The 24,074-nt window shown below is 52.4% G+C and overlaps 1 protein-coding gene across 1 annotated transcript in view; it reads right to left on the bottom strand.

Moving 5' to 3' along the window:
* The window catches only part of SGIP1 (SH3GL interacting endocytic adaptor 1), a 48,900-nt gene continuing 24,826 nt past the window's right edge, over window positions 1-24,074 (bottom strand). The window contains exons 12-25 of the mRNA XM_062497952.1: window positions 23,843-23,935; window positions 22,969-23,043; window positions 19,775-20,230; window positions 17,048-17,169; window positions 15,841-15,967; window positions 13,396-13,455; window positions 12,651-12,710; window positions 6,781-6,892; window positions 4,601-4,756; window positions 3,623-3,755; window positions 3,122-3,324; window positions 2,364-2,428; window positions 1,735-1,899; window positions 1-23 (exon numbers count right to left, since the gene is read on the bottom strand). Of these exons, the coding sequence (XP_062353936.1) occupies window positions 1-23; window positions 1,735-1,899; window positions 2,364-2,428; window positions 3,122-3,324; window positions 3,623-3,755; window positions 4,601-4,756; window positions 6,781-6,892; window positions 12,651-12,710; window positions 13,396-13,455; window positions 15,841-15,967; window positions 17,048-17,169; window positions 19,775-20,230; window positions 22,969-23,043; window positions 23,843-23,935 (1,850 nt within the window). The remainder of the gene's footprint in view (window positions 24-1,734; window positions 1,900-2,363; window positions 2,429-3,121; window positions 3,325-3,622; window positions 3,756-4,600; window positions 4,757-6,780; window positions 6,893-12,650; window positions 12,711-13,395; window positions 13,456-15,840; window positions 15,968-17,047; window positions 17,170-19,774; window positions 20,231-22,968; window positions 23,044-23,842; window positions 23,936-24,074) is intronic.

The following is a 24,074-nucleotide window of genomic DNA, read 5'->3' as shown; positions in this document are numbered from 1 at the left end:
TCAGTTATCTGCCAAATATTTACCTGGAAATGGGATCAGAAATCAGCTGGGGGGAGGGAGCTGCCCTGATTCCCAGGAATTTGTGCCCAACTCCACCAGCCCTGCAGCCCACGGGAAAAATCCTTGTCTTTCAGCAGTGAGCACAAGGAAAAATCCACGAGGAAAAATCCACGAGGAAAAATCCACGAGGAAAAATCCTCGTTCTCTGCAGCAACGAACACGAGGAAAAATCCACAAGGAAAAAATCCTCATTATTCTCTGCAGCAAAGAAAAGGAGGAAAAATCCACAAGGCAAAATCCTCATTATTCTCTGCAGCAATGAACACGAGGAAAAATCCACCAGGAAAAATCCTTGTTGTTCTCTGCAGCAAAGAAAAGGAGGAAAAATCCTCGTTCTCTGCGGCAATGAGTGTAAGGAAAAATCCTTGAGGAAAAATCCTTGTTATTCTTTGCAGCAATGAGCAATAAGGAAAAATCCATGAGGAAAAAATCCTCATTATTGTCTGCAGCAAAGAAAAGGAGGAAAAATCCAAGAGGAAAAATCCTTGTCATTCTCTGCAGCAATGAACACAAAGAAAAATCCACAAGGAGCAATCCACAAGGAAAAAAATACTTGTTCTCTGCAGCAAGGAACACGAGGAAAAATCCACAAGGAAAAATCCATGAGGAAAAATCCTCATTATTCTCTGCAGCAATGAATACAAGGAAAAGTCCTCATTACTCTCTGCAGCAACAAACATGAGGAAAAATCCACGAGGAAAAATCCTTGTTATTCTCTGCAGCAAGGAACACAAGGAAAAATCCAGAAGGAGCAGTCCACGAGGAAAAATCCGCGAGGAAAAATCCTCATTATTCTTTGCAGCAATGAACACAAGGAAAAGTCCCCAAAGAAAAATCCACAAGGAAAAATCCTCAATATGAACACAAGGAAAAGTTCCCAAAGAAAAATCCACAAGGAAAAATCCTCGATATGAGCACAAGGAAAAGTTCCCAAAGAAAAATCCACAAGGAAAAATCCTCGATATGAACACAAGGAAAAGTCCCCGAGGAAAAATCCACGAGGAAAAATCCTCGATATGAGCACAAGGAAAAGTTCCCAAAGAAAAATCTGCGAGGAAAAATCCTCGATATGAACACAAGGAAAAGTTCCCAAAGAAAAATCTGCGAGGAAAAATCCTCGATATGAACACAAGGAAAAGTCCCCGAGGAAAAATCCACGAGGAAAAATCCTCGATATGAGCACAAGGAAAAGTTCCCAAAGAAAAATCTGCGAGGAAAAATCCTCGATATGAACACAAGGAAAAGTTCCCAAAGAAAAATCTGCGAGGAAAAACCCTCGGTGTGAACACAAGGAAAAGTTCCCAAAGACAAATCTGCAAGGAAAAATCCTCGGTGTGAACACAAGGAAAAGTTCCCAAAGACAAATCTGCAAGGAAAAATCCTCGGTGTGAACACAAGGAAAAGTTCCCAAAGACAAATCCGCGAGGAAAAACCCTCGGTATTCTCTGCAGCCATGGGGCAAGAGCTCTTCCTGGAGATGCCGGCCTTTCCTCTCACGCAGGAGCAGGAATGAGCCGTGAACCCCAAGGCTGCTCAGCACAGCAGGATTTATTCCACGCAGGGGAGCTGCCGTCCCTGTGTCCCCACATTGCCAGCATCCCGAGGGGACTACAGGGACACTGCCATGCCCACTAAAAAAAAAAATAAAAAATATAAAAAAAACGAGGCACCCACCTGCTGCAAACCTCTTCTTGATGAGGGAGAAGCGGTACCCGGCTCCCACCAGCTCGATGTCACAGCTGGACAAGGTGCTGCCCTCGCTGGTGAACTGCACGGCCAGCGGGGCCGGAGAGCTCGGCCCCTCGGAGAGCTGGAACCGCGCCAGCAGCGACCCCACACCTGAGAGAGAAACCCCAAAAAAGAGCCCGGTCAGCACGGAGGGACGCTCGGAGCGTGGTTTGGTACCCACAAAGGGGATGTGCAAAACGCCCGACCCCGCAGCATCCCCGGGATGGGGCAGAGCCAAACCCTCCTCCTCCTCCTCATTTTCACGCATCGCGGCGCTGGGAAAAAGCCCACGTGGGAAAAACTCGGGGGGAGAGGGCAATCCTCCCAACAGGGGTGCAAAGGGGGGGCCTCAGCCTCCAAACATTGGCAAGCCAGCCCCTCGGGATGCCAAGGTGGTTGGCACAGCAGCACTAGTGGCACGCAGCCCTGCTTTTTAAGCTCCAAAATTAAAGAGCTTTGTCCCCGGCAAGCCCCAGCAGGAATTCGAGTGTCTGGGCTTGTGTGCCAGCCCCGTCAGCGGGTCAGGGTCTGAGGGAAGGATTCCCAGTTAAGGACGTGCATTTTTGCAGGATTACCTCCGTTTTCTGATTTCTGGGAGATATCAGGGATCTTCCACAATATCCTTTGCTGTTCAGCATTCCTGCAAACACACGGAGAAGAGCATTTCTGTAGGAATCAAGAAATTGCCGAGGAGCAATTTGAATTTTGCTAAAGGCTGGGGGAGAGGGGGGAAAAGCTGCTCTGGTGCAGCTCTCTGGAGCTGTTCTTTCCAAGCAGTTCTGGGAGCTTGGATTTGGGTTTCACAGTGCTGGGTTCATGGGTGGACTTGATAGTCTCAGAAGGCTTTTCCAGACAAAATAATTGTATGGTTGTTATGAGGCTTGCAGGTGAGCAGTGGGCAAGAGACATGGAAATGACAGCCACGCATCCTTCCGTAGAATCCCAGACTGCTTTTGTTGGAAGGGACCTTAAAATTTATCCAGGGACACCTCCCGCTGTCCCAGGCTGCTCCAAACCCCAATGTCCAGCCTGGCCTTGGACACTTCCAGGGATCCAGGGGCTGCCACAGCTGCTCTGGGCACCCTGTGCCAGGGCTGTGCATCCCTCTAAACCCCAGACAGAGCAGCCAAAACACAAAACAAGGGCTGATGCTCTGCTGCCTGCACATATCCCTTCACCTCTGACCATTTCCTGGCGGGGACGGCAGGAAAAAAGGGAACCACAGTAGGGTTAAATATTCCCTCCTCCGCCCCCAGCGTGCCCCCAGCTCCCACCCTGCTGCAGCAGGATGGGAATCCTAGGCAGGGACAGGGCCTGGATGAGCAATCCCTACCAGACAGCGGGAGGAAGCACAGCTTGAAGTTTGGTTACTCCTCCGTCGACGGGGACGAGGAACTGGACGTTGTTTAGAGCTACCGGGGTGGTCATTGCCTCGGTGTTGTATTTGTAGTCGATGCGCAGGTCAGTGCTTGCAGGGTCACAGCGCCAGCTCACTGCAAGGTTTAATGGAGTAGACTGAATACCCTGGGCAGATACCTTCCAAAATGACAGAAAAAACATTTAGTTTCCATAGGGCCGAAGGGAGAAATCCCATTTTTACAGACGCGGATATCGCATATGGAGGCAAGACCTTGAATTCCCGCTGAATTTAGTGCTGGGCTTAAAGCCAGACAACCCAGTGTCACAAAGGTGGGACAGGGGGACAACAAGCCCCCACCTCACATTAGCTCCAGTCTGCACTAGGGAAACACCATTTTTCACAGCCATAACCAGCACAATTGTTAAATTTTTTTTGGAATGGTTTTATCTCACCAAAAAAAACCCAAAACCCTACCTGGTATTTGAGCATATCCACATTGTAATAGGTGGCTTGAGGTTTCTGTTCCGATACCTTCTTTAGGTGAGTCATCAGATTTGGCATGTTGACCCAGAACTCCTTGGAGCTGGAGTCACTCTGCACGTTGTCACTGCACAGAGGAGAATGAACCCCTTGGAGAACCTGCCTGGGCAGGAGAGCTGCGCTGCACAGCACAGGGACTGCATCAATCCCACCTCCACAGGACTATTGGCTCCCTCCCACACAGCTCCAGCTTCTCCTGATCCATCTGCACTGGGATTCAGAATCCCCCAAGTCCTGGGCTGATCCCCCAGAGTGGGCAGCAGGAAAGGAAGGGATCCTGCCCCTCTGTTTCTCTCAGGTGAGGCCCCACCTGCAGAGCTGCCCCAGCCCTGGGGAACAGCATCAGGAGGACGTGGAGCTGCTGGAGAGATTCCAGAGGAATCCATGGAACTGCTGCAGGAGCCAGGCTGGGAGAGCTGGGGGTGCTCACCTGGGCAGGAGAAGGATCCAGGGAGAGCTCCGAGCCCCCAAAGGGGCTCCAGGAGAGCTGGAGAGGGACTGGGGACAGGGATGGAGGGACAGGACACAGGGAATGGCTGTAAGCTGGAAAAGTGTAGATTTGGATGGGATATTGGGAAGGAATTCTGGCTGGGAATGTGGAGAGGGGCTGGGATGGAATTCCCAGAGCAGCTGTGGCTGCCACTGGATCCCTGGAAATGCCCAAGGCCAGCCTGGAGAGGGTTTGGAACAACCTTGGATAGTAGAATGTGTCCCTGCCCATGGGATAATCCTGATATCTATCACGACAATCCTGATGCTCCATCCACCCAACCCATTGCGGGATTTCATCCGGTATTTAAGGGCTTGAGGGTTTCAACCCAAGGAAGACCCTGCAGGCCACATATTCCTGCAAACACCCAGATTTCCTGGAACCCTGCCTTCCCCTGGGACGCCGCTGAGGGAAAGGCTTACCAGCAGAGCAGCTGGGGGTTTGGCAGGACGTGCTCCAGCCTGTTGAAGTTGAGCACACGGAAGGTGAGCACGGCTGGCGCGGGGTTGTTGGCGAAGTGCCGGGTGATGCCCGCCGGGAAGGACAGCACCATCTCCCCCGTGATCTTCACGATGCACCTGCAGCACCCGGCACAGACAGCCAGGAGGGAGCAAAGGGGGCTCAAAACACAGCAGAGAGGGAGGGGTTTCACTCCTCCCTCCCCTCCCCACGCATCTGAGCCGCTGGTGGCCTCAGAGAGAGCACAAACAGCACAGGGCTCTTCTTAAATGTGCCCTGATAAAAGGTTCTAGGTTTTGATGTCGTTTGGTATTTCAGCAAAATCAATTTTGGTTAAAAGCCCTTTGGGGGTTCTAGCTCTTGGAGGGTTTCGGAATACAGGCGGGAAAGCCCCGCAGGTTTCTGCTGGAATGCCATCCCGTTTTGGGCACGGGAAGGGAAGGCTGCAGCCCCTCTGCCACCCTTCCTGTGCTGCTCTCTGCCATCCCTCGCCTCCCTTCCCCACAGCACCAACATTTTTCAACGGGAGCACCTCGGCACCGTCCTGCCCCTGGACAGCCCCGGGCCACGTCACCTCTTGCCCCACAAAACCTCTCCAGCACTCCAGGGGGAAAACTGATTAATTAAGTTTTAAGTTTTTCTGTTCTGCTTGGGTGTGCAGCTTTTAGTTTTAGATTGAGGGTTCCTAGGATCTTTTCACAGGTTGGTGAAGACAAACCAGTGCTATTCCAGCTAGGGACTCAAGGACAATCTCTTCAAAATTCAGGCCCCGAGCTTAAACAACGTGGAAAGAGGAGGGTGGGCAAGCAAGAAAGGAGGATGAAACTTCATTATTTGAGGCTATTAATTGCACAGTTGAGTTCTGCATGCAAATGGACTAAAACCTATAAAAATGTGAGATCTGGTGAGCAAATTGCACAGGTGAGTTCTGTATTCAAATGGATTAAAACCTATAAAAATGTGAGATCTGGTGAGCAAACTGCACAGGTGAGTTCTGTATTCAAATGGAGTAAAACCTATAAAAATGTGAGATCTGGTGACCAAATTGCACAGGTGAGTTCTGTATTCAAATGGACTAAAACCTATAAAAATGTGAGATCTGGTGACCAAATTGCACAGGTGAGTTCTGTATTCAAATGGATTAAAACCTATAAAAATGTGAGATCTGGTGACCAAATTGCACAGGTGAGTTCTGTATTCAAATGGATTAAAACCTATAAAAATGTGAGATCTGGTGACCAAATTGCACAGGTGAGTTCTGTATTCAAATGGATTAAAACCTATAAAAATGTGAGATCTGGTGAGCAAACTCTCTTTTGATTCCACCTTGGAGCCCCCCGGGCAGTGGCACTGGTAGTGCCAGGGTGTGTGTGACCTTTGAAGGCCCCTCAATAAACATCCATTTTATTCCTCTTGACTCTGCCTGTCTCTGTTCCAGCTCTGTAAGAGCTGAAAGGAGGGATGGGGGCTCCAGGCTGCTCTTTAAATTCTGTTTATTGTATCCAAAGGATGCAGCAATTCCCAGGTCGTGCTTAACAAGAGCCCAGCCACAGCTTTTTTAGGCACAGCTGTGGGTTTGTCTAAAGCCAGATCTAGTTCTGGTTACAATACATGAAATATTTTTCACTGCAGAGCGTCTTAAAACGTAACAACCAATCAATACTTTCACTGTTACTATCATAACATCGCCCTATTCGTGTCACTGTTCTCCAATCACTAAATGTTACCATGTCACAGTTCAAGCTAAAAGTTGGTTTTCAGTTTTCTCCCAGTGGAAAATTCTGAGACCTGTTTTCTACGTGCTTTCTTGTTAGCCTGTAGAATCAATTTCGCTGAAAACATCTTCTGTTTGAGGTGGGTTTATCCTTTGCTCTGAGCCATAAAAATCCCTTCCAACTAACACACCCTTTGCCTTCTTAGTTACCCAGACAGACTGGCTCAGCAATTCTTTTCTTCTGTATCAAAACTTGCTTTCATCTCTATTCCTCCTGCAGATTCTACATTCAAAAATCTCTCTGCCAAGCCCACACACCTGTCAGACCTTCCTGTCAGACCCTCATCCTTCCAAACACAGCTCCTCTAGGCATCCCCACCCCAAAACCCCACTCGGGGACACCCCAAAACCCCGGGGATCATCACCTACTTGTTGGGGTCAGCCCCTTTGAAGTACGCGTTGACGGTTTCGGTGAAGGCAGCGGCCACGGGCAGGGTGTCCTGTGCCCCCATGGTCAGGGGGCTGGGGCCCCGTGACGAGCCTGCAACAGAGCAAAGAGCCCCCCTTGGCACCTGCCCTAACCCTGCCACCTCACCGTGCCCCACCCCAGCCTGCTTCGATGGGAAAATCATCACCAAAAAAAAAAAAAAAAAAAAAAATTAAAAAAAAAAAATTCCCCCCAGGCTTTGCATGAGGCTTGGAAACTTTTGGAAAATGATTTCCCTCTCCCCCCCTACCCCCCCCCCCACCTCCCACCCCGCTGCCAAAAGCAAGCAAAGAAAAGGATGGAGGAGGCCGGGCAGGAGCAGCATGCGGGGCTGCCTCACGGCAGGCTTTGCATGACAGTTTTTGCAGTTGTTAATTTTGGGTTTGTTTTTTGTTTTTGGGCCCCGCAAAAAGGGGCTGGGGGGGTTCATTGTGTCACCACCGGGGAGCTCAGGGTGCTGGCAGTGTCCCCCCGACGTCCCCACAAGCTGAGGGGACTCCTGCACTCCCCGGCACGCTCTGCTCTCCTCTCCTGCCCTGTGGAGCATCCTCCACACCTCACTGGCTCCACGAAAGCCTCAGTGCCCCACAGGAAACCTGGAAATCATCAGAAACCTGGAAAAACAGAGGCACTGGGTGTCCAGAGCAGCTGTGGCTGCCCCTGGATCCCTGGAAGTGTCCAGGTTGGACAGGAGCCACCTGGGATAGTGGAAGCTGGAACAAGCTGAGATTTAAGATTCTTTCCAAACCAAATCTTTCTAGGATTCCAGGATTTGGAAAAGGGGAAAAGTTTGCTTCGGTGGTGCTGTGCTGGGCTCTGAAATAATCCAGCCCTGCAGGAATCACACCCTGGTTTCCCTTTGCTGGCCAGGAATTGTTGTTTCCAAAAGACATTTGAGGGTGAAATCATCACTGCAAGGGCTCCTCAGGAGCTCCAGGTGGGCTGGAAACCTTTTGTGGGACCACCGCAAAAGGGGTTGGCACAGCCAAGCCCTCTCCTCTTCCCCATGGAAAGGATCCAAAGATCATCCCAGATGTCCAAGGAGATGATCCCACAGACACCCAAAAAAATCCCGGGGAGGTAAATTCAGCCTCATCTATTTCCTGCAATGCACCACTGTGGAACCTTTCTTCAATACCACAGCCTGGACACCAGCTGAAACATTATTATGAGGATTGTTTTGCCCCAAACCAGAAAAAAAAAAAAAAAAAAAAAAAAAAAAAAAAAAAAAAAAAAAAAAGAACAGCAAAAGATTCCAGAGGGGCAGCTTATCCAGGAACCCCCTGACTCCATCACCATCACTGCCAGGTGGGTGGAAAGGGGGATGGATGCAGCCCGGGGTTTGCTCGGAGCATACAAGCACCAGCCAAGGCTGTTGGAATTCCAAAGCTGTCGGAATTCCAAAGCTGTCAGAATTCCAACTCCAGCCCCAGGAAAGGCAGCACTTCCACAGGCAGAGGGTCAGGGGGAAGCAAAGCTGAGCAAAACGTGTCACGTTCCCTGTGAGCTCTCCTGCTTGAGCCATTCCCGAAAATGATCCCTTCCCTTCTTTCTCTGCTGCTTCCCATTGCTGCCCCTGGGAATAACAGGGGTTTGGGGGCAGGAAATTGGGATTTGCAACACTTCCCGGGGGAAGCAGGGCTGTCACTTCAATTACACGTTGAGTTTGGGTATATTAATGGGGGTTTCCACCCTGGAGGAGGAATCCTCACACCTTCCCAAGGCACCCAGGTGTTCATGGAGAAATCCTAAGTGCTCTTTCCTGCAGGCACAGGTGAGGGAATTTCCCTTCCGATGCCTAATGCAGAATAAAAGTGTGAAAAACTTTGATTCGGCCACACGTGTCCCTCTGGGTCACACATCTGGAGAGGCTCAGGGGAATCAGAGATTCCAGCTGGATCCATTCTGGGAGCGGATCCAGCTGTTCTGGGGCGGGCAGCTGGGACACCTCACCCACCCACACCAGCCCCATTGCCACACACACGTTAATTACCCTAATGAGCTGCTGAGGCCACGGCCCAGGAGATCCATCAGGGACTCCCTGATGGAATTCCCACTGAAGAACAGCCCCAGTTCCAGATGAGGGCACGGGCAGCTCCTCAAAACCACGGGACACCACACCCCAAAACAGTGACTGAGGGGACACGTGGGACATGGGACAACACGTTCCCTAAAAATCCTTCCCAGAGACACCACGGGGAGCAAATCCTTGCTCCCCACCCAGAGCAACGACCCCTGAGAGCATCAAACCCAGCCGATATCCTGGCAGTGGGATACACCACAGTGGAAATACAGATGGGATTCAAAACATCCACGAGCTCTGGCTGTGGAGGGGGGAACTGGAGGTTCCCCAGCAGAGGAGCCTCGGGCACAAGAAAGGGATGGGTGATGGAAGCATCGTTCCTGGGAGAAGGAAAGGCTCATTCCCAAATGCACAAATCCCAGCTGGGTTCAGCCTGGAGCCCGCGCCACGGCAGGGGTGCCTCCCACACCACCACGCTTCTCTCCTCATCTTTCATCTCTCTTTTTTTTTTCCTCCATCCCTATGCATCTGTATCCTCGATTGTCCAGGATGAAAAATCAGGAATAAACAGGGGAGATCTCGTGGATCCCCGGGCTCAGCTGGGATGTGGGAATGTGAGTCCATCTGAGCAGCAGCAACAGCAAAATATCCTCATTTCTGTTGGTCTGAAGATCGTGGGGTGGAATTAGGGTTCTTGGTTCCCTCAGGAATCCATAAATCCTTCTCTTCATGGCTTCAGAGAATAAATTAAATTTTATACTCAGGTTTTCACTAAAAAAAGAAAAGTATAAACTATTATAAGCGTTGGAATTATCATCCAGAAACCCGAGAGACAAATCCAGTTCCTGTGGCACAACTCCACTCCAAACCTGTCTTTACAGCTCCTGCTTCAAAAGCCATTTTTATAAATATTTCATTTGTACAAATGACCTGATAATAACAGAGGAAAAAAAATAAACTTTATGGAGCTTTGGATCCAGCCATAAGCAGCAAACCAGCTTAATTTGCCTTATTTTTTCCCCTACAAAAGGTGGAAAATGCAGCTGTGGAGTAGCCAGGGATGCCAGAACACGACTCTGCACAACAACATCACCACATCTCCTTCCACACAGGGACTGACTGCCCCATGTCCATCAAGCACATGGGTCTTGCCACAAAAAAAATCCCACCCAAATCCAGAAAGAATCATTTCTGGGTCCAGAAAACCATCAAACAATCAAAAGAAAAATAAATCCAGAAACCATAATTTCCCTTCTGGCATTCCATGCCCTGAGTTCCAGACACCGAACTCAGCAGATCTCCTCTCACTTCCCTGCACGTGAAGTTTATCTTTTTTTTTTTTCTTTTTCTTTTTTTTTTTTTTCCGAGCTTAAATATTTAGAGACAAATCAGGAAATCCAGCATGTGGAGGTGAGACAGCTCCTTGCTGGGCTGAGGGATGATGCTGGAAACATAATCCCATCCCGAGCTCCAGAGCATTCACACCACCAGAGCCAAGCCCAAGAATTCCAATAGAAGGTTCAGACCCCAAGGCACAAGAAAACCCCAAATGTTCAGAGCTGGACTGAGCGAGGGGCAGGAAGGAGGCACGGAGCAGGGGGAAAGTGGAGCTGGAATATTGCACAGTGCTGAGGGATAGTGCTGTCCCTGCTGTCCTCAGCTCCTCGCAGAGCTCCCAACAAGCCCCTGAGAAAGGAAACCCAAACAGGGATTTTGGTTGGAACCAGCTCCAGGAGGAAGCAGCTCCTCCACGACCCCTCTGGGGTCTAACCTGGGAGATGCTGTTGGAGTGGGGACGTCAAAGTGGGGATTGTTGGAGTGGGGACCTTGGAGCCAAGGAAAACAGAGGAGAGAAAGGTCCCAACCCCCCTGCTCAGCACCTTGATCCTTGTCTTCTGCTGCTGCCCAGCCATGCCAGCCACCAGGATGGGTTTGCTCTGTGACCCAGGCAGCCCATGCCAGGCAGTGCCACCCCAGGACACTCCTGGGACACTCCTCAGCCAGGCAGTGCCACCCCAGGACACTCCTGGGACACTCCTCAGCCAGGCAGTGCCACCCCGGGACACTCCTGGGACACTCCTTACCCAGGCAGTGCCACCCCGGGACACTCCTGGGACACTCCTTACCCAGGCAGTGACACCCCGGGACACTCCTGGGACACTCCTTACCCAGGCAGTGCCACCCCGGGACACTCCTGGGACACTCCTCAGCCAGGCAGTGCCACCCTGGGACACTCCTGGGACACTCCTCAGCCAGGCAGTGCCACCCCAGGACACTCCTGGGACACTCCTCAGCCAGGCAGTGCCACCCCGGGACACTCCTGGGACACTCCTCAGCCAGGCAGTGCCACCCCAGGACACTCCTGGGACACTCCTTACCCAGGCAGTGCCACCCCGGGACACTCCTGGGACACTCCTCAGCCAGGCAGTGCCACCCCGGGACACTCCTGGGACACTCCTCAGCCAGGCAGTGCCACCCCAGGACACTCCTGGGACACTCCTTACCCAGGCAGTGCCACCCCAGGACACTCCTGGGACACTCCTCAGCCAGGCAGTGCCAACCTGGGACACTCCTGGGACACTCCTCAGCCAGGCAGTGCCACCCCAGGACACTCCTGGGACACTCCTTACCCAGGCAGTGCCACCCCGGGACACTCCTGGGACACTCCTTACCCAGGCAGTGCCACCCCGGGACACTCCTGGGACACTCCTCACCCAGGCAGTGCCACCCCGGGACACTCCTGGGACACTCCTTACCCAGGCAGTGCCACCCCAGGACACTCCTGGGACACTCCTTACCCAGGCAGTGCCACCCCAGGACACTCCTGGGACACTCCTTACCCAGGCAGTGCCACCCCTGTGCAGGAGGGGACACTTTAGGAGTCACACATGGAGCCTGCCCCGTGCCAGGAGCATCCCCCAGCTCTACCCGCAGGCACCACAAGAGCTCCCAGGAACTTCCCTGGGATTTGTGGCAATCCCTCCCCGCTGCGAGCAAACCTCCTGCTCTTCCCTCTGGCGTTAAAAGGAAAACGCTGGCTCAGCGCCTGCGGGGCGAAGCTTCCACCAAAACCTGGGGCTCTCCCAGCAGGACTCACCCTTTGTCCTCTCTGGGATGTGACACAGCTCGGAGAAGATGCCATCGGCCCCAAACCTCGGTTTGGGATTTCCCCTCCCTGCATCCTCCCCATCGTCCTTCATCCACGAGGGACCCAAAAAACTCCAGCCTGGCAGCAGCTCAGGGGCAGAGCCCTTCCTGCCCAAAACCGGGATGGGAGGTGGGGAGGAGGCAGGAATTCCCACAGGCAGCTGCTCCGGGGAGCGAGCGGGGAGAGCGGGGAGAAGCCCTGGCTGGCAGAGTGAAGTTCCTCGGCAGTGCAAGCGGCTCCGCTCCCTGGTTTTCACCTCCGTCCGGGAATACCCGAAATGTTCTTTTGGGGTTTGGGTTTGCTTGGGCCGGAGTGGCTTTTCTGTTTGTGCCTTTTTTTTTTTTTTTTTTTTGGTGGTGTTTTTTTTTTTGCGTTTTGCTTGGGTTGGTTTTTTTTTTTTTTTTTGAGGAAATCAACGAGGGGGAAAAAAAAGAGATAAGTGGGACAAAATGGCACAAATCAAATCAAAACGATTCCGTTGGGACCGGCGATGCCATCTAAAGTAGCCCGTAGCATTCCACACGGGAAGCTGGGTTGGATGGAGCCTGGAAAGCTGGGTTGGATGGAGCCCTGGAAGGGAACCCCGGGAGCGAGAGAGCGAGGGGAGCGAGCGTTTACCGGGCGTGCTTTGCACTACTTACCTTCGAAAGTCAAATAAAACTTTCCTCTGTCAAACCAAACGAGGGAAGGCTGTTCATTCTCTGTATGGCCAGGAGTTGAAGCGGGATGGGAAAGGTTAAGGAGAGGGAGAGAGAAGGACACAGTGTGAGTCACAGAGCAGGTCATTAATGTCGCTACGGGGAGGGGACGAGGCGCTGCGGGGCGGTCACACGTGCGGGGACAAGGGCGTGACTCCGCCGGCTCGGGACACAGAAAAGCGGGAAGCAAAGCTATGGAAAGCCCAGATGGAAGAGCCGTTCTGCTTTGGAAGGGGAGCTCTCGCTTTGGTTTTGCCCACGGTAGAAGAGGTTTGGCCGCTTCGTGCGCTCCGCTCGGCATTCCCGGCGGGATGCTGCTCCCGCTCGGGGACAGTGACACGCGGCTGCTCGCTCCAGCGCCTCAGGACACGACACTTTGCAGAGAACACGCACACAGAGCAGAGGATCCTAGCTGGAGCCTTCCCTTTCCCGTCACAACCTGCTCTCCAAAAAAATCACCACGCCGGAATAACTCGGGACGTGAGAGCCGAGGGTGGGGGTGAGGGGGCGCAAAGAGCTTTTTGAGCTGCTAAATGAACTTTTTGGAATTCGGGAGATGCCGACTTTCCACCTCCAAAGTCCTTTGAGTCACTGAGAAACTGTCATGCAAGGTGCTGCGAGCGGTGGGCGCCGCTCGGAAGGCGGAATTCTTGGGAATTCTTGGAAAACTCCCTGCTAAGTACAGTACCTGCCGGCGTCTCACTGCGTCTTTCAAACGCGGGCAGTTTGTCAACAAAAGCATCATCCTCTGATAACACAAGCAGAAGAAACGCAAAGGAAGGACAGAAAGAAAGAAAGAAAAAAACCAAAAAGAACACAAAAAGAATGAAAACACGGATCCCAGGTGAAACCAAAGCAGCGCACTTGTATCAACTCAGAGACAGAAATGACGGGATGGGCACGGACACGGGGATCAAACAGCTCCGTGCTCGGCCAGGAATTGTCCAGACTAACATGGAGCCAACGAGGAAAGCACACCAGAGCAGCACGGGGGACACGAGATGGAACAGCCCTTCCCGTGCTCCCGGGCAAATTCCCGAGAGTTTTCCCGACGGGGAACGTGGTGGGGGCAACTCCAGCCCCGGCTGGGTTGGGGTGTCCCAGTCCCCCGGGACCTGCAGTGGTCCCTGATTCCAGACCTGCCCATCCCTGCACACCTCCCACCCCAGCTTCTTCTCTTTTGGGAATTGCAATTCCTCCCTCCTCTGCTGTGGGCTTTCCTGGATGCTCACCCAGCGCCGGGGTTCCCTTTTGGTGGGGACAAGGAGATGCTTTCCCAGTGCAGATCCCAAACCCTGTCTGTCTCTGCCTGTGCCCCATCCAGTTTTTTCCCAAGGTTTAGGCTGGACGCCAGCAGAAAATGTTCCTTATCCAGAGGGTGCTGGGCACTGCCCAGATCCCCAGGGAATGGTCCCAGCCCCGAGGCTGCCAGAGCAGCTCCAGGAGAGTTTGGACAGCGCTGCCAGGGATGCACAGGGTGGGAATGTTGGGTGTCTGTGCAGGGACGGGAGCTGGATCCATGATCCCACTGGATCCCTTCCCACTCAGCACAATCCATGCATGGAGCTGGAAATGGAACATCTACAAAATCTGGGATGCTCCTCCTGGCTGCCCCGTTTGGAGTTGCCCGGTCAGGGGTGACCCCAGAGCCCTGATTTTGTCTCTCTTCCAAGGAAACCTCCATGGAGGGTGTGGGATCAGAGCTTCTCCCCCAGCCCAGCAGCCTCAGCCCCTGTGCTCAGCACGGGAAGTCATGAAATCATCAAACAGCAGCTTCTGCTCCCAAAAGGACAGGAGAGGAAAAAACAAACCCAAAGGGAGAGCCTGAGGGAGCTCGGGTGGGAGGAGCAGCCCTCAACTCGCTGCCATCACCCTCCTGCAGCCCCTGGGACTGTCCCCGCCTGGCTGTCCCTGTCCCAGCCCGGCTGTCCCTGTCCCAGCCCGGCTGTCCCCTCCACCAAAGCCATGTCCCTGTGACCCCCGTGCCCTCAAGGCCACTGCCAGTGCCACCACTGGTGGCCTGTGACACAGAGAATGCTCAGGGCTCACCGCCCAGGTGACATTTCCCCAGCAAGGTGCTGTGACAGTGACCAACAACCAGAACAGGTACGAGCACCTCCAACACCCGAGAGTGAAGCAACAACAGGATTGAGACGCACTCGGACACTCCAGCAAAGCCACGGGGAGGGCTCGGTGCCACCGGCACCGCGGGGACAGCGCTGTCACCAGCCCCTCCCAGCCACAGCAATGCCACCTCTCCCCGCGGTGACTGCGGTGACAAACTGCCGAGCGCACGGGAACTCCCCCCAGGCTGGGTTCTCCAGAGGGTTGGGAAGAAAAGACAAAGGAGGAGGAGGAGGAGATGGAGCTGCGGGAAGCGAGGGGGAGGCAGCCAGGGGGTGGCAGGGATGGAGGAGGAGGAGGAGGAGGAAGAGCTGGCAGCGGGGACAGAGGGGACAGGAGGGGACAGAGGGGATGGCGTGGGGGGGACCCAGCGCCTGGAGCTGGGAGCTGCCAGCCAGACTCGATTCCCATTGCTCATCCCAGCCCCCGCCGGGGCTGGGGCAAACCCCGCTGATTTTAGGACAAAAGGAAACTGCAGCGTTTGGTTCTGCTCTAGGACACGCCGAGGGGCTGGGAATTGGCTTCTCCAAAACCCCTTTTCCTGCTACTGCTTTAAGGGTGAGTGCGAATTTAAGACATTCCAAGAGATTGAATATTCCTGGATCCCAAGGTCTGGCTTCCAGCCCCACTCCCCTCCAGGCACAAACATCCCCTGCAAAAAGGAAAAGCTGATTTTGCCCCAATTTACTGCCCAGAACCACACTTGATGTTATAACTCCCTCGACTTTCACCAAACATCCATTTTCCCCACAACATTTGGAAAAAAAACTTTCCTCGCAGAATCGTCCTCCTAAAACCCCTTTTAGCATTTAAAGCATTTTGCATCCCTGATGCGAACCAACAAATCTGACCCCTTTTGGCATTTAAAACCCTGACGCGAGCTGAGGAATCCTACCCCCCCAAAAAAAACCCCAAAAAACCACCAAATAAAGATCTAGCGAATGAAAAGGCCTCAGGAATTATCGGAGGACGTAGGAAAGGTGAAAACAGCAGAGCTGTGGGTGTTTACCAACGGTGGGAGTGGTGGCTGCGCTCAGGGAATTGGTGGAGGAGATGGAAGAAGTACTTTCAGCACGGGCTAGAGGCGCTATCGGAGGAGGGCTGGACGAGTGGATGGGAGGGCTAAAAGGCCTGGACTGGAGAGAAACACAAAACCACACAAAGTTAAAGAAAATCAGCGCAGAAACATTCGCGTCTAACAATTAAATTTTCACCTGGCCCCTCCCGATTGCTCTGCTGGTGTGCCAGAGGGGGGGGAATAAATTGGTTTTAGTTGCAATTTTAGAGCTGGGAAAAGAAATGATGCCCGGCATGATGCGGGGCTGGGTGTTGAGATTTGTGCCCATCCACGGCCAGGATGGGAGCTCCAGGGGCCGTGGGATGGATGGAATGGGTTGGGTGTAGAAATGTATTTGAAGATTTTAGGCCATAGTTTATACCAGCTACACCAGCCCAGCTATTTTTAGCTGTTTTTCTGTTCTTTTATCAAGCACTCTAAAATTTGTCAAAAATGCTAAAGCATAAATTATACTAAATTAAAAAAAAAAAACACCAGCCAAAATTAAAATAACTAAAGTAAACAGTAAAGCAGTAAACTATAACCAATCATATTTCCTACAAAATACATAATAACATCAAAACACCAATTTAAAAATACGTAATCATGTAAACATAATTTTAAATATATATAAATAAAATACAAAATAAACAACAACTGAACTTGTACATTAATTCACTGTTCCAAAATCCTTCATTGCTACAGCTGGGCATTGGGAGCACCAGGTGCCAGCTCCCCTGGTCCTGAGGGATGTTCTGGGGGTTCTTTTATACCCAGAGCATCAGTCCTGAGCCCTCACACCTTACCTCTGTCCCACTCCAGGCTGGCAGTGCCACCCTCTGTCCCCAAATCCTCTGTCCCACTCCAGGCTGGCAGTGCCACCCTCTGTCCCCAAATCCTCTGTCCCATTCCAGGCTGGCAGTGCCACCCTCTGTCCCCAAATCCTCTGTCCCACTCCAGGCTGGCAGTGCCACCCTCTGTCCCCAAATCCTCTGTCCCATTCCAGGCTGGCAGTGCCACCCTCTGTCCCCAAATCCTCTGTCCCATTCCAGGCTGGCAGTGCCACCCTCTGTCCCCAAATCCTCTGTCCCATTCCAGGCTGGCAGTGTCACCCCCCATCCCATCCCATCCCATCCCATCCCATCCCACCCCATCGTACCACGTCACTGACGGGGGGTTTGCCAGGGGGCAGCTTGGGCCGGGATGGGGGTCGGGGTGGCGGTGGTGGGGGGGTGCCACACGTGGCCAGCGGCGTCCCGGGGCGAGCTGGGGACGAGGAACCTGCAACAGAGGGAGCTGTGAGCGCCCCACGGGGCTGTGCCCGCGCTGCTGCCCAGCCCAGAGCCCCAGGAGCTGCCCCCGGGCACGGCCCAGCCCGGGAGCCGTGCCTGGAATGCTCCGGGATGGCTGATGCCCCTGGAGTCCTGGCAGGGGCTGCTCAACGCCCCGAAAAATTGTTATGGGAGGAGTGGTAGAGCTTTTCTAGAAAATATGGGCAAGAGGAACGGGGTGACGGATGAACCACTGCTCCAGGAGAGGCACAACTGGGAATTAGGGATCCGCACACAGGGGACAGCTTTGGTCCAGCAAAGATGGGAAAAGGTGGAAGAGGAAGGTTCTGGGAAGAGTCTCCCAGAAAAGGGGTGTTGATCTCAGGGCTCGCATGCTGCAAAGGGGGATTTCTGGGATGAAACGGGAATTTCCACAGGAGAGCCACACACAGGAATTCCTTCCAGGAGAAACCCAGCAATAACCGGAGCTGCACAGAGCGGGCAGAGGTGGCACCAGGACACCAGGAATGGGAGGGAGGAACCCAGACCTCATTCCCAGGAGAGCTGAGCCAGCATTTGCCATGAACTTCCATGGAGCACAGCAGCTCCGTGCTCGGCTCAGACTGTGGAGATGATGACTTCATAGTTTTCCCACTTACAAGAGAATAATTTCCTAAGTTGTTTTTTTTTTCTTTTTTTTTTTTTTTGTTCCTTTTTTTAGGAAGGGGTGATGGCTCAGATAAAGCAAAGATCAAAGGTGGATTTATGGAAACGAGGAGAGGTGAAGGAGAGCAGGCTCAGGCAAGAGAGGGCCTGGCTTAAATGGAGCAAATTCCAGTCATTCCTTTGCACAACTCCAGAATTCACACCACCTTTATTTCAAAGTCTGATTTGGGAACTAATGTTTGATTTCTTCCTTTCTTATCCCACTAAAAGCCTGACAAAATAGTCCTGCAAGGTTATTTTCCCTCAATGTTTCCTAAGTGAGTGTCACAGGATGGAGCCCTCCCAGGAGGGGTCTGTGGCCAGCAGGTAGCCACAACCCAGGCATAGGGTGGCTCCCCTGCAGGGAATGGAAACTTCCTACACCAGGAGCTGACAACACCTGGAAAGCAGCATGGAATCAGAAATCTGCTGGAATTCTGGGGCGGTGGAAGGAGGTTGGAACAAGACAAGCTTGGAGATCCCTTCCAACCCAAACCTTCCCCCAGGTCTCCAGCCCTGCCTTAGTGGCACCCCCAGGATCTGCTGGCAGGAGGAGATCCTGGGGTGACTCTGCTCCACTGCACCCAAAAATGAGCCTTGGAAAGGTGGGAGGAGCAGGACAGCTGCTGGATCTGCTGCAGCTTTTGGAAGATCTGCAGGTTTTTTGTGTGGCTGCACACACACTTTAATTTCCCAGCTTGCTGCAGCAGGATGCAAAGCAGTCCAGGCTGAGACAGGAGCAATTCCTGGAGAAGGGATGTGGATCTTCTGGGACAGGCTGAGCAGGGCTTCTCCATCATCCATCCATCATCCATTGTCCATCCATCATCCATCCATCCATCAGTCCATCCATCCATCCCTACGTGTGGAGCCCCCGGCTCATCTCCAACCCGTGCCCAGCTGGGAAGGAGCAGTGCAGGATGAATCCTGGTGGTTCCTGCACCTGGGATGGAGCTCCTGGAGAAATCCCAGCTCCAGCTGGACACTGCAGCCCCCACAGGGACCCCCCCCCCCCCCCCCCGAGCCAGCACAGAAAAGCCACCAGCACTGAAGCAAAGCCACACTTCCAGCACCAGCCATGCTCAGGGGACCCTGCCGGAGGTGACAAATCCCCCCGGGCTGTGACACAAATTCCAAACTCCCGTGAGGAGGGTTGGATACAAACTGGGGGGGGCGGGGGGGGGCCTGCACACCCACCCCAGCCCAGGTTCCTTGAGGCTTTGTGGGGTGATCCCCTCCAAAATCCCCTCTGGATGCAAGGACAGGCTCGGGCTGCAGCTCCTCAAGCAGGGAGTAACCTGAGCCTCCCCCGGCTCGTTAGCACTAATGAACATTTATAATTAAGCAGGTGAAGGCAGGCAGAGCTCCCGCGGGAGGGGTTCACCCTGGGACACATCTCCCCATCTCCAGCTGAGCATCCACAGCCAGAGCCGGGGAAGAACCCGAGCATCGTTCACACCGGGATCAGAGGGTGCGATGATAAAACAAACAAAATAAAACAAACAAGAAAAAAAACCAAAAAAACGGAAAAAAACCCCAAACCAAAAACAACAACAAACACTAAACAAAACAAAACACAAAAAAACAAGAAATCCCCCAAAAAACAACCAAATAAAACAAACAAAAAAAAACCACCCAAAACCGAACAAAACACGCCAAAAAACCCCAAAGAACCCCCTGAACCCGAGGCTTTCTCGCCCGCCCCATCCCTATTCCCACGGAGGGCACCACCACCACCACCACCCACCCCGTGCCCGAATTTCGCGGCGGCTCCGGCGGAGCTTCGGGAGCGCAGGGAAGGACACGGGCAGGCGGGCGCAGGACACGGGGCTGGAAGCAGCGCGGCCCGGGGGACACAGGCAGGCGGGAGGGTCACCCCCAAGCACACCCGAGCTCACAGCAGCACGTACCGCTGGCGCTTCCCGTGCCGGTGCCGCCCGGTCCGGGGGACGAGACCACGGCGCGGTAGGTGGGAGGCGGAGGGGGCGGCGGGGTTGCTCTTTGACCCGGCCCAAAATCTTTGGGAGAAGCGATGGGCTCGGCGGAATCATCCTTAAGGTGGGGAGGATGCTCGGGAAGTTTCCTGGGAGCGTCTTCCAGCTGCAGCGGAGAGGGCAGCGGGCGGGGATGCTCGGGCGGAGCGCGGCCGCCTGGGCTGCCCGGAGCCGCCGGTGGCGACGGCGATTTTTGCCGGGGTGATAATTCCGGAGGAGCGTTTTCCGGGGATTGATCGGAAAAATTGACCCACTTGTCTTCTGCGGTGGCAGCAGCAGATTTAGGGGACGGCACGGGGCCAAAAATGCTGTCCAAGTCATTGATGGACGGGAGTTTGTCCCGTTTGGGTTCTGCTGCTGCCTGGTCCCCTCCTGTGGTCAGAGGAGGTTTATTTTACACCGAGCATTGAGAGGGCTGCGCTACTCTCTAGGGGCTCTACTTCTACGGGAGAGGCTCTAAAATCACATATCTATACTCAGATCTATACAGCTATACGAGTATCTATACCCATATCTATATGAGTATCTATACCCATATCTATACCTATATATTTTTATATCCATACTTATATCCCTACCTATATATTTTTTACATCCATACCTATATATTTTTATATCTATACTTATATCCCTACCTATATATTTTTTACATCCATACCTATATATTTTTATATCTATACTTATATCCCTACCTATATCCATATCCATACCTATATATTTTTATATCTATACTTATATCCCTATCTATATCCATATCCATACCTATATATTTTTATATCTATACTTATATCCCTACCTATATCCATATCCATACCTATATATTTTTATATCTATACTTATATCCCTACCTATATCCATATCCATACCTATATATTTTTATATCTATACTTATATCCCTACCTATATCCATATCCATACCTATATATTTTTATATCTATACTTATATCCCTACCTATATCCATATCCATACCTATATATTTTTATATCTATACTTATATCCCTACCTATATCCATATCCATACCTATATATTTTTATATCTATACTTATATCCCTATCTATATCCATATCCATACCTATATATTTTTATATCTATACTTATATCCCTACCTATATTTATATCCATACCTATATATTTTTTATATCTATACTTGTATCCATACCTGTACCCATATCTGTACCTCTATCCATACCTATATCTATATCTGTACCTCTATCCATACCTATATTTATATAATTCATGGGCAAGAACGTTTCCACCACAGCCAGGTGCGACATGGAACGAATCCCACGGGATCCAAAGGCTGGAGCATGCACCACGAGCTGGCACTCACAGCCAGGAAACCCAAATTCCCCCCATTTCGCAGCCTTTTTTTTGGGTCTTCTGAACCACATCACGTCCTTATCAGCGACTCTGAATTATCAGATTATTTTCAGCAGATATCAGAGGTGTGCACTCAGCACTCCGGCACGCCCCACTCTCTCTATAAATATATATTTATGAACACTTAGGTATAAATATATATATATATATATTTAGACATGCTGGAGTCCGGGCATGCAGCACAGATGTACATGGGGAGTGTATTCCAGCCACAGGGAACGTATTCCAGCCACAAGCAGGAACAGACCGGGATTTTGGGACACAGACTGGGATTTTGGGGCTCTGCTCACTGAACCACCATGACTCCAGAGCCACCGCAGATCCACCAACCAAGCATTTCACATCCAGGGGAGGGAGATCCTAACACTAATCGCCCTCTGGGATCCTCAGGGCAGCATCACCCCATCGTCCCTGCTCCTCCACTTTGGGGATCCATCCACGGTTCCACATTTAGGGTGGGGGGGGGGGGGTTAAAAGAGGAATTTGCTAAACCAGACAAGAACAGACCTCAGGCACTTGCTCGACAGATACACAAGGCACAGCCCAGCAAAGGATCCAGCATTTGCCCCTGGGAACGGATGGATGGACGGACATGGACACCGTGCCAGCCTGGCTGTTCCCACCAGGAGCAGGAAATTCGGGATATGGGAGCACAGATGAGATGGTGATGGACAGAGCAGGCCAAGCAGTTCCACCCCGAGGGGCTCGGTGTGGCCCCGTGCAGTGCCCTCTCCAAAGGCACTCCTTCCCTGCTCACATCCTGCTTTTCCATCAGCCAGCACCATGAATTATATGCCTGGAAGCACCTGATGTCCTCTGGCTGCAGCCAACACTTTTCCATCCCTGCCCTCGGGGTGTCCTTCATTCCCAGCACCGTTTCCCTTCCCTGCCCCGGGCTGCAGTACCAGGGGGCTTTTCCCACCTTTCAGCGGGAATTTGGGGGGCAGGGAATGCAGGAGCAGCTCCCTGCCACAGGGAGACCCTGCTCATCCTTTTTTTTTCCTCAGCACGGGCTGTGCAGGGCTGCTCCAGGCAGGAGCAGGGCTCTGGGATTGGGAATATATCCCAGTTTCCAGCAGGATACCGAGGCTAATCCTGCACTGCATTCCCAGAGTGACTGAACCAAAGGCAGGGATGGTGTAAAGAACATTAATTTCACAGGGGTGACACCGACTTGGGAGCAAAAAGGAAATTTGTGCTGCTTCTACGGCAGCATCCACCGAAACACCACGAAGCTGTGGCTGCCCCTGGATCCCTGGAAGTTTCCCAGGCCAGGATGGAAGGAGCTTGGAGCAGCCTGGGACAGTGGAAGGTGTCCCTGCCCAGGGAACTGGATCGGATGGAAGTTCCCAGCCCAGCCCAGCCTGGAATTCCCTGAATGCCAAGGGAAGAGGATGCACAGGGACCAAATCTGTGCCCAAAACGCAGCCATGGGGACCTGGCCCCTCTCAGGACCATCCCAGGGCCAGGGATGGGACCTGTCCTTCCCAGAGCTGGGGATGGGACTTATCCCATTCCCAGTGCCATCCCAGGGTTCTGGATGGCACCTGTCTCTCCCAGTGCCACCCCAGGGCCGGGGACGGGACCTGTCCCATTCCAGGGCCACCCCAGGGCCGGGGATGGCACCTGTCCCCTCCAGGGCCCGGGATGGCACCTGTCCCCTCCAGGGCCCGGGATGGCACCTGTCCCCACCCCCGGTGCCCCCAGGGCAGTGCCCGGAGCTGTTACCTGTGGCCAGGGGCAGGGGCGAGCCGGTGCGCGGCGGAGTGGCCGGGATGTTCTTCGGGGGGAGCGGCGGAGGGGCTGAAACAGAGCAGAGAGAGGGGAAAAAGTTCAGCTGGAGAGCTGGACCCTGGAATATCCAACGGGGAAAAGGGGATAAGGATGAGCCCCAGTGGACACCTCCAGGGATGGAGCAGCTTCTCTGGGAATTCCATCCCATCCCACCCTCCCAAGGAGGAATTTATTCCCAATATCCCACCTATCCCTGCCCTCTGGCAGTGAGAAGCCTTTTTTTTTTTTTCAGTTTTTTTTTTTAATTTCCTCCCCTTTTTTACATCTCCTGTTTCAAACCCCTAAATCAGCATTTTAATTAAACCTGGATTCTCTGAGGCACGGAGCTGCCTCCACCTTTTTCCCCGTATCCATCCCACGTGGATCCAGGATGCGAATCCAGGATCAGGAATGCTGGGGCTCATTAACAGTGGCTAATTAACCAGCACTGCTTTACCAAGGGCATTTCTGCCAAGGAAATTATTCCTCAGCTGCCCCAGGCGGAGGGAAAGCTGCAATAAAAATCAGGGATTCGGGGTTCTGCTGTTCTTCCCGATGTTATCCTGGAAAAACCGGTGCTTCCAACTTTTCCAGCCAAGTAACCACAGCATGAACATGCAGGATCAAGATCCATCCCATCCCTTCCTCCCTTATCAATCCCACTCTCTCCTCCACCCCACAGTGCTGGAACCCGAGTCAAATAAAGGGGGGAAAAAAATCCCCAAACCTTTAATTTAAAATACTCTAGAACTGCACTGCCTGGATGAGGAAAAACTCAAATCTTTGAGCTGATTTCTGGATATATTAATTGATTTTTATGGTCACTTACTTCCAGTTGGAAAAGGCCTTGGAAGTTTTGGGGACTCGATGTTTGTGTTGATGGGCTGGACCGACCCCCATATCTCAGGCTGGTCCAGAGCAGCTGGGAAAAAAAAAAAAAGTCAAAAATAATCATTTGAAAGCAATGAAAAACCCAAATATTTTCTTCCAATCACCCAAACACATGGATGAGACACTGGGAAAAAGAGAGCCCAGACAGCGACAGAAACCTCGTTAATTAA

The sequence above is a fragment of the Cinclus cinclus genome, chromosome 8 (genome assembly GCF_963662255.1).
Source record: "Cinclus cinclus chromosome 8, bCinCin1.1, whole genome shotgun sequence".
NCBI lineage: Eukaryota > Metazoa > Chordata > Aves > Passeriformes > Cinclidae > Cinclus > Cinclus cinclus.
Note: the sequence above shows the minus strand (reverse complement) of the source record. Positions and strands in the feature narration are given on the sequence as shown.